Source organism: Chiloscyllium punctatum, chromosome 35 (assembly GCF_047496795.1).
Source record: "Chiloscyllium punctatum isolate Juve2018m chromosome 35, sChiPun1.3, whole genome shotgun sequence".
In the NCBI taxonomy this organism is placed as follows: Eukaryota; Metazoa; Chordata; class Chondrichthyes; order Orectolobiformes; family Hemiscylliidae; genus Chiloscyllium; species Chiloscyllium punctatum.
The window spans coordinates 15,736,661-15,747,495 of record NC_092773.1 but is presented as its reverse complement, the minus strand read 5'-3'; the positions used below and the strand labels follow the sequence as shown (position 1 = coordinate 15,747,495).

The 10,835-nt window shown below is 40.9% G+C and overlaps 1 protein-coding gene across 1 annotated transcript in view; it reads left to right on the top strand.

Annotated features, from left to right (window-relative positions):
* The first annotated feature begins 3,823 nt into the window (after positions 1 to 3,823).
* Positions 3,824 to 10,835, top strand: part of LOC140459695 (B-cell linker protein-like) — a 45,962-nt gene continuing 38,950 nt past the window's right edge. The window contains exon 1 of the mRNA XM_072554068.1: positions 3,824 to 4,066. Within this exon, the coding sequence (XP_072410169.1) occupies positions 4,064 to 4,066 (3 nt within the window). The 5' untranslated portion in view covers positions 3,824 to 4,063. The remainder of the gene's footprint in view (positions 4,067 to 10,835) is intronic.

Below are 10,835 nucleotides of genomic sequence, written 5' to 3'. Positions count from 1 at the left end.
ATACAACACTTTTGAAAAAATCCAAAGACAATGCAACCTTGTTGAAGGAGCAGCATCATCCAAAGAGCAAAGTAAAGGAATGCTCCGACCACAATATCCAATCAGCTATTTTCAATTCAACATAAGTCGTATATCTTCCATACTATTTCACCTTTTGCAAAAGATGCATCGCAATGGTCTCTGTTCCTCCTCCAACAAGGTGTATCCATTTCCTTTTTGCTTTAGGGAGGGACTGTTGCCTCAACAGTATTCATATTTATTTCCTCCTATCAACCCTGCCATCTCATCTGACCAGGCAAGCAAAATGGACACAAGACATGTCCAGTGAACAAGTTCTGTGCCTGCTTATGGTACAGTGAGAAAATCAAAGAGATTTCAAGAATCATACAACACACAAGGAGGCCATTAGGCTTTCTGTGCTGGTCTCTTTTGTGCTGGCATTTTGTAAGATATCGTTCATTAATCCTACTTACGGCATTTATTCTTCAACAACTGTTTGCTATTTTTGCTGTTGACCCATGCTTCTAACTTGCTCCTCAAAACTTAACATTGATTTGGCTTCAACCACCATATCAATCTCTGTATTTCAGATCACAACTTGGTGCATTTTCTAAAAATAAATATCTGTTCCCTTTATCACAACACTTCTGGCCCACAAAAAGTCCTTGGATGGGAGGTTAATGTTTGTAACAGCCCTTGATGCCTCAAATGAAGTTCGCTTTGCTTACTATCACTATTTGATTCAGAAGTGTAACCCCAAATTCCTGGATATGTGATCAGAACCCCAGCCACCACCTTGAACAGCTGTGGGACATGACTGACGTGTGCTTCTGCAAAGGTGCACCTAAAGCATTTGCAACAGCACACACATAGACACACATAGACAGATACACACCCCTACTGACTTAACCACTAGTAAGAGTAGAAAACATTCCTTGCAGGTTTTTCTGAATTGCATGCCCCATTCTAACAGGGAGATGAATCACTCTTCAACATGGCCAGATGAAAAGTTATGAAACCCCAGTGACCACATAAACCTTCACAATGTGTACAACACCATGTAAGAAGGAAGCTCACCAGCATCTTCAAGGCAATTAAAATCAGCAATCAGTGCTTGCCTGACACATCTCAAGAATTATTAGATTGCCATTTTAATTGCTCCACTCCCAAAATGATCTTTGTGTCCATTGTACCTTTCCAATGTTTCATTATTCTCAAAGCTTTTTCAAAAGATAGCATCTCTCTGCTAAGCCTTCGGGTCTTATATATTTGAAACATTTATACCTTCCAATTACCTTGAGCAGTAAGTGATAACAATGTGAAACACATCCTATAATTTCTGAGAAATGGGAAAGGAGTAACATGGAATGAGGCCTATCTTTTGCCAAGGAGATGGCAAAGTTCTTTTCTGCAGGAAAGAGGCCAACCCCAGCCAATGTTTGATCCTGGGAGGTGGGAGTGAAGGTGCTGTGGGAAACCAGATGAAAAGGCCATCCTATGTTTACTGGCCGAGCCTGAGGTTCACAAGGCCTCATGACCTTGTTCCCAACCCCCCACCAATTCCCATGTCGTTTCAGCCCCCACTTTCACTCCAAATCCACACGGTCCATTCCTATCTCCCATTCTCCCTTCAAAATCTGAACCTGTGAAAATCAAGGCTGCATACCTGCCTCCATTCTATTTACAATCAACCTGATGTTGGTTACTCAATGCAAAGATCACCTGCCATGTGGTTTGAGTGTTACATTTCACCAACCTTTGAACCTTAGTCACCTCTGTGCCATACCTAAATTGACCAAATACATACAGCACCTACAGTTTGCTGATGATTGCAATGTTATTATTAACACTGCAACAGTCTTGCAGGCCACTCTCAATCTCTTTTATCAATCAAAATGAGACTCAGACTATCTGTGAATATATTAAACAGAATTCAGATCAACCTAGACTTGGTCAAATATTTTATCTCCCAACAATGTTGAATGGGAGACCCTGGAACACGTTAAAAAAACAAACTTTCTCAAAAGGTCACCATTGTCAATGTTAACACGAAAGTACATCAAAGAAGTACTTTGTAATTATAAAGGAATAGACATGTAAATCAAACCAAGTTCTCATTCCCCTGCAGTCTGTCCAAACATTGTTTGCCAGGTTGATTAGTCATCATTGGAACTCAGCCATGCATTTATATGGAACCATATGCCAAGTGTATCCCCAGAAGCAGGAAGAACTGCATGTTTAATAGGACAGATGCTGACGTAGCATCAGGGAATCAAAAACACTGGTGCACAATTTAGTCCCAAAATAATTTCACTTAAATGGCTGTGAATCTTGGAATTCTCAATCTCTCAGGGTTGTGGAACCCTCAATTACTTTTTTAAAAATGGATTCCTTCATGGGATGTGTGTGCCACTGGCTAAATAGCATTTACTACCTGTTTGAAACTGCCCTTAAAAAGGTGATAGTGAGCTGCTTTCTTGAACCATTACAGTCCTGGGGGTGATTGGCAGCAGGTTTATTTGGGGTAGGATACACCAAGTGTTCTGGTGCCTCAGGGAGTCTGGCAGTGGACAGGAAAGGAGAAAGTGAGGACTGCAGATGCTGGAGATCAGAGCTGAAAATGTGTTGCTGGAAAAGCGCAGCAGGTCAGGCAGCATCCAAGAAGCAGGAGAATCGACGTTTCGGGCATGAGCCCTTCTTCAGGAATGAGGAAAGTGTGCCAAGCGGGCTAAGATAAAAGGTGGGGAGGAGGGACTTGGAGGAGGGGCGTCACCCTCACCGTGACCTCCTTCCACCTATCGCATTTCCAACGCCCCTCCCCCAAGTCCCTCCTCCCTACCTTTTATCTTAGCCTGCTTTGCACACTTTCCTCATTCCTGAAGAAGGGCTCATGCCCGAAATATCGATTCTCCTGCTCTTTGGATGCTGCCTGACCTGCTGCGCTTTTCCAGCAACACATTTTCAGCAGTGGACAGGAAAACAGAGTTAAGGCACAGGATAAGCAACAAATGGCAGGGCATACAGCCTACTTATGCTCCTTTTTCCAGTGTTTTCATCAGCTCTCCATTCCATCAATGGTTCAAATTTATAATTCTCAACCTTACACATCCAACATCTTGTGTTCATTCAACTTGTACCTCTCATGCATTCTCACTGTCCTCAATTCCTCCATTGCCTGCCATGTCCCAAACTGTCTCAGCCCAAAAGCCCTGGATGTTTTACTCAAAATTATTCTGACCGCTTTTAAGACCCATATTAAATTGTATTTATTGAGTCATAGTCATACAGCACGGAAACAGACCCTTCAGTCCAACCAATCCATGCTGACCAATAATCCCAAACTAAACTCGTCCCACCTGCCTACATTTGGCCCACATCCCTCCAAACATTTCTTATTCCTATACTTATCCAAATGTCTTTTAAATGTTGTAACTACACCCGCATCCACCACATCCTCTGGAAGTCAATTCCACACTCTCTGTTTCAAACTCATTGGCCAAATCTTTTGACACTCTCTCTAAAATATCTTCGTTTGAATCTGTGCACTTATAGTTCTGTGAAACACAGTGAACATTTTTCTTGTTTTCAAGGTGCTATATAAATGCTAGCATTCTCTTTTAATTCTTTTCATCTGCAACATATTCTAATTCTGAGGAAATTTGTCAGAGCAAATAACTTCAAATTCTGTTTCTCTGGTGATGCTGTAAGATATGCTGATTATTTCCAGTTTATTTTACATTTTAGTTGTCAATTTTTCGAATTTACATTATTTTGTTTAATTGTTCTTCTCCAAATGCCTTTGATAATCTTTGAAAGTATCACCAGTTAGATCAGGGCTGGAGCTACTTCCGAGGTGCTCATTTGCTGAACGGAACCTATGCAAAGTACTAACTGAACAATAACTTATTTCACTACCTGTTGGATTTAAAATCACAAACAGTTGAGCAAGAGCTGAGGTGAGAAGCTATCAACGCTGTGTCTTTGTGGAATTGACAGAGGAAACTTTGCAGTTGCAGAAGAGTCTCGGAAAGGACGATTGATTGTTGAATGTTTCATTCTAAAAATGGTAGTACTTTGTTTATTGTTTGACTTTGGATTAAGCAAAATTGATAATTGAGGAGTTTTTTAACTATTCTAGCAATCGATAATGTGATATTCAGATAGAAGAAAAAGATAGGCTGGAATGGCGTGGATTATGAATCTTGGATTTAATTATTGACAAGGTCATTATCTTTGTTCCCCTTTCCAAATTCTGTTCCCGCTCCATCAATCTATACCTTTTTCTCGCAATTCATAGAATTTCTAGTACACAAAGAAGCCATTCAGACACTGACTGTCTGAACAGCATCCCAACGAGATTCAGCTCCCCCACTGTATCCATGTCAGAGCATCTTTACTGTGGCTAATCCACCCAACCTGCACATACCTGGATACAACAGGGGAATTTCGTATGGCCAATTGAGTCGATAGCTCTAGGTATTGGTTCAGATGGCAGTTGTTTGAAACTGATTATACTGTTCACAATTTTGGTGAATTGGATGCTGAGCTGAACTATTCCATCATCAACACAACCATCATAATATTCACCAACACTGCACCTTTGTTATCCATGATTTTTTTTCTGGAGACTTGGCAAATCCAAAGCCATCTTGGTTACACTGCCATTTTGTACCCTCCAAAATGTCAGATTTTACAAAATTCTTCTGCCCTTTTCCTACCTTAAATCTCATTCTGTTTAGCTCTTACCCATGTGTTTGCTGCTCTACATGAGTACATTGCTAATTTGAAACCCAGTGTTAAAACTCTCATGATTGTTTATTATTTCTCCAACACCACCCTTCTCCCTACTACCGTAATCACTCCAGCCAAGCAATTCACTAAGTCATCTGCACTTCTCTGATTCTAGCCTTTTCATCATCGCAAATTTGAGTTGCTCCACTGTTGGTGACTGTGCCTTAACCTCTGGAATTCTGACTCTTAGCCTATCTTTCTTTCTCCCTTTAAATACCTCTTGAAACATACCTCTTCAGCCAAGCTTTTCATCATCAGCCCTCATACCTCTTGATGTTCTTCAGGGTTAAATGTTGATTGATATTGCTTCTGTGAAATGACTGAGGCTATCTGACAACTGAAAAGTTGCTATGCAAATATAAGTGGCTGTTGTGAGATGAGAAAATACCTTGAGGCGAAATTGGATCAGGCACACCTAAAAACACTCACAAATTGAAACGTGTTTCAAACTTGTTGCACAACAGATCTGCATGAAAGACTGACTGTCAGAAAAGTTTTTTTGCTTGCTCTGATGTAGGTTGTTAAAACAACTTAAAAAGAACAATTTTGTCACAGTGCACCATGCAGAAAAGATTTTCATTTCTTTTGATACTTCTCATGTTGGTAGTAAGATTTGTTGTTTTGGATGTCTTGTCCCTTCTCATTCTTTGCTTTCATTGAACTATGCCTTGCTGTTGATGAGATCCAGGTAACTCCACCTAAATCTATTCTCCTCTTAAGGATACTTGGTGTTCCGACACAATTTAAAGCCAGAGTCAGCATTGGAAGAGTTCACTGGCATTACATGTTGGAATGCAGCCACGTCAGTTTTTAAATTAGTCATGAACTGACAAGAGCAGTGAAAAGGGTACAAGCGGTACTGTATGAAACAGTTTTGCCTCATAATTTCCTTCAAAGACAGAACAATAGAGGATCCAAAAACTTTGGTGAAGAGACTGGTAACTCCACAAGACTTTTGTGGATTATTTTACAAGTTCACTCATGGATGGATATCAGCCTTTTATTCTTGTCAATCATATATTTTTGAAATTAGATGACATACCAGTGTGTCAGTTATAATTTATGTCACAGTTGCACACATCAAAATTGAGTTATAGAGATGTACAGCATGGAAACAGACCCTTCGGTCCAACCCGTCCATGCCGACCAGATATCCCACCCCAATCTAGTCCCACCTGCCAGCATCCAGCCCATATCCCTTCAAACCCTTCCTATTCATATACCCATCCAAATGACTTTTAAATGTTGCAATTGTACCAGCCTCCACCATATCCTCTGGCAGCTCATTCCATACACGTACCAACCTCTGCGTGAACAAGTTATATCTTTCCCCTCTCACCCTAAACCTATGCCCTCTAGTTCTGGACTCCCCCACCCCAGAGAAAAGACTTTGTCTGTTTATCCTATCCATGCCCCTCACAATTTTGTAAACCTCTATAAGGTCACCCCTCAGCCTCTGACGGTCTAGGGAAAACAGCCCCAGCCTGTTCAGCCTCTCCCTGTAGCTCAGATCCTCCAACCCTGGCAACATCCTTCTAGATCTTTTCTGAACCCTTTCAAGTTTCACAACATCTTTACGATAGGAACGAGACCAGAATTGCACGCAATATTCCAACAGTGGCCTAACCAATGTCCTGTACAGCCGCAACCTGACCTCCCAACTCCTGTACTCTATACTCTGACCAATAAAGGAAAGCATACCAAACGCCTTCTCTACTATCCTATCTACCTGTGACTCCACTTTCAAGGAGCTATGAACTTGCACTCCAAGGTCTCTTTGTTCAGCAACACTCCCTAGGACCTTACCATTAAGTGAATAAGTCCTGCTAAGATTTGCTTTCCCAAAATGCAGCACTTCACATTTATCTGAATTTAACTCCATCTGCCAATTCTCAGCCCATTGGCCCATTTGGTCCAGATCCTGTTGTAATCTGAGGTAACCCTCTTCGCTGTCCATGACACCTCAAATTTTGGTGTTATCTGCAAACTTACTAACTGTATCTCTTATTCTCACATCCAAATCATTTATGTAAATGACAAAAAGTAGAGGGCTCAGCACCGATCCTTGTGGCACTCCACTGGTCACAGGCCTCCAGTCTGAAAAACAACTCTCTACCACCACCCTCTGTCTCCTACCTTTGAGCCAGTTCTGTATCCAAGTGGCTAGTTCTCCCCGTATTCCATGAGATCTAACCTTGCTAATCAGTCTCCCATGGGGAATGTTGTCGAACACCTTACTGAAGTCCATATAGATCACATCTACTGTTCTGCCCTCATCAATCTTCTTTGTGTTACTTCTTCAAAAAACTCAATCAAGTTTGTGAAACATGATTTCCCATGCACAAAGCCATGTTGACTATCCCAAATCAGTCCTTGCCTTTTCAAATACATGTACATCCTGTCCCTCAGGATTCCCTCCAACAACTTGCCCACCACCAAGGTCAGGCTCACCGGTCTACAGTTCCCTGGCTTGTCTTTACCGCCCTTAAACAGTGGCACCACATTTGCCAACTGCAGTCTTCCAGCACCTCACCTGTGACTATCGATGATACAAATATCTCAGCAGGAGGCCCAGCCATCGCTTCTCTAGCTTCCCACAGAGTTCTCGGGTACACCTGATCAGGTCCTGGGGATGTATCCACCTTTAACCGTTTCAAGACATCCAGCACTTCCTCCTCTATAATCTGAACATTTTCCAAGATGTCACCATCTATTTCCCTACAGTCTATATCTTACATATCGTTTTCCACAGTAAATACTGATGCAAAATATTCATTTAGTATCTCCCCCATTTTCTTTGGCTCCACACAAAGGCCGCCTTGCTGATCTTTGAGGGACACTATTCTCTCCCTAGTTACCCTTTTGTCTTTAATGTATTTGTAAAAACCCTTTGGATTCTCCTTAATTCTATTTGCCAAAGCTACCTCATGTCCCCGTTTTGCCCTCCTGATTTCCGTCTTAAGTATACTCCTACTTTCACTCGATCTATCCTGTCTATACCTGACATATGCTTCCTTCTAAAAATGAGTTGATACCTTTCAATTCACTGTGAAGAAACCATGGGCAATTGAGTGATCATCTCCAGGTGCTTTTGATCATTCTCTGAGACTTGTTAAATCCATCATCCACGACAAAATGCCTTTTCTGATGATTCTCCTACTCCAGTCAGATCTTCTACAATCCTTCAATGGTTGCAGACTGTGTCTTAACTGTATCCTTTGGCTGCCAACCTGTGGTAGCTGGTGAAGCCAAAAACAGGCTCCTCTCTCTCTCTGCTCAGTATACAAGACTGCTATGTGTCAACAAGTCATTGATTTTGAACGAAGCCTTTTCCTGCTCTAAAAAAGGGCTTCCTTTGCAATGTTCCAAAGTCAGAGGGAAATACAACAGCTTTGCAGTAGATAGAAATGCTGGTCAGCTGCTGTTCATCCCAAGTTATCTTCATCTTGGAAATAAACGGACAATTTATAAAACTGTACTCCCATTTTCAACACCTTTCTTGGACTTTGGGAGACTAAGTCTACCGAGAAGGGAGATGGTGATACAGTGCTAATGCCACTGAATGAGGAATCCAATGCCCCGGCTAATATTCTAAGAAGCAGATGGTGAGACTTGAATTCAACAAAACTCTGGAATAAAAAGCTAGTCTTATGGCGACTGTCAATTGTCATAAATACCCATCTGGTACATTAATATCCTTCAGGCAATAAATATTAGCCTGGTCAGTAAACACCCACAACCCAGTAACAAATCAACATATATAAATATTGTGAACTCAGAGATTGTAGCTATAATGTCCAACAATGAATACTTGACATTATTGTTGCAGTGAGACAATTTGGACCCTTTTTGATCTTTAACCACTGACTTCGGCTGTCAAGCAGACTTCAGTTATTTGAAATTGAAGAACCAGTTCCAAAGCATAACCTTTTTACAAACCCGATAATATTTCTCAGGGAATATGATAAAGTGGCAAAAGTAGAAACTTTTAAAAATCATGAGTTTGGATGCTTATTATTCAAGGGAATAACATGTTTAGAAAAGAGAAAGAAAGAAATAGGAGGGGTGGGAGAGGGGGGTGGGGTAGCAGTGCTGTTGAGGAAGACAATGTATTGTTGGAATGTGAAGATGACCAGGTGGACGCAAAGAAGATCCATTTTGTCAAGAGCTGAGAACCAGAAAGAGTTGAACTGTACAAATGGGAACATGCTGTCAACTTCCAAATTGTGGGAGTGGCTGAGGAGCAAATCTGCAACAACATTAAAGAGATGAAAAGGAATTTCTTTGTCTTTTCTCTTTGTGCCTGGGTAGCAGATGCAGCAGAAATGGCTGCTTCCCCAGAAGAGGGTGGCTCCAGAGAGTATAGCTTGAAGGATACTACTGAAATTCAGGTGTGGTTGGACACTGACCTGCTCTTTCGCTGACCATCAGAAATGTTTTCAGGTTGATTACCAACAGTTTGGGCCATGTCACAGATAGATGTTCCGTGGCTATCAGGTCCTCGAGTGGGACTTGAAAATCTAGTTTCTGGTTTTGAGTTTAGGGGACACTGACCACTGCATCACAAGAACTCCTGCAACAGCTCTAGAATGACAATATTAGAGTGCTACAGAAGGCCCAAATGTAAACTGGGATAATGTCAGAACAGAAGATAAGAAGGGAATGGAATTTCTGAATGTATACTGGAAAATGTCTTTGAGCTGTATGTGCCCAGCCAAATTATGCAATAATTATCATGAGATTTCGTGCTTGGGAACGTGTATGCAAATTGGACCAAATGTTTCTGGGAGAATGTTGGGGGTATGCACGTTCATTTTATCATTGTCAGTTAGATTAACAATGGAGAAGACCAGAAACAAACTAAAGCAGAACTTGTAAACTGGAAGAGGTAACGTTGAATAGAATGAGGGGGGATATGGTCGAGGTAAAATGAAATCAAAGATTGACAGGAAAAAACGTGAAAGAAAAATGGATAATCTTTAAGGAAGGGATATTTCAGGTACAGGCTTGGTATATTCTGACAGGGGTAATCTGGAACAATCCAAACCAATGCTCTTTGGATGATGAAGGATATAGGATTCTTGACAAAATAAGAAAACGTGGATGATGTATGTTAGATAAATTCTTCGTACAAGAAACTGGTCAAACACGCTTGTGTTGACAGCAGATGTAAAGAGGAAAATGATTGGTAAAGAAAAGAGTGGTAGTTCAGAGAACAAAACCCAAAATTCTTTGACTAACAAATAAGCTTGTGTGTGAAGTGGAGTGATTTCGATCAGGGCAAACAGAGTGACACAGGCTTGAAGTGCAAGGCAAAGCTAAAAGAACTTTGTATGGGTGTGTTGATCATGGAAGAGGAGACTAGCAATTATCAGTGGAAGCAAGGCTAGGTGAGATGGGGTGAAAATCAATCGAAAGAATGCACTTGGAGACTGGATATGCTGAGAATAGATATGTTGCCTGGTCTGGATGGCTGACACCCAGGTTGCTGAAGGAAGTGAGAGTGGAGATAATGTTTCAATCTTTCCTGGATATGAGGGTTAAGTGCCAGAGGGTTGCAATGTGGTAAAACTGATAGTGTTATTCAAGAAAGAACATAAATGCATTCTGAATAACTGTAATCTGGTCAGTTTAATATCTGTGGTTGATCTGGTTTTAGAAATAAAAACCATCACATTTTTAAAAATCAACAAGAATTTGGAGAGGTTTCAGTAAACGTAGGAGAATCAGCATGGATTTGTAAAAGGTAGATCATTGCTGACAAACCTATTTGAAAGCTCCTTGGATGCTGCCTGAACTGCTGTGCTCTTCCAGCACCACTAATCCAGAATCTCGTTTCCAGCATCTGCAGTCATTGTTTTTACCTTTTTAAACCTATTTGAAAGTTTTAATTAAGTAACAGAAAAAAATAATTCAGAGAAAACAAAATATGTTGCCGACATACATTCAAAGAAAGCTGTTCACCAATATCACATAAAAGACTGGTTAAAAATGTCGAGGCTCGTGGAATAGGAGTTATTGTTAGCTTGGCTTAAGGCTAGAAA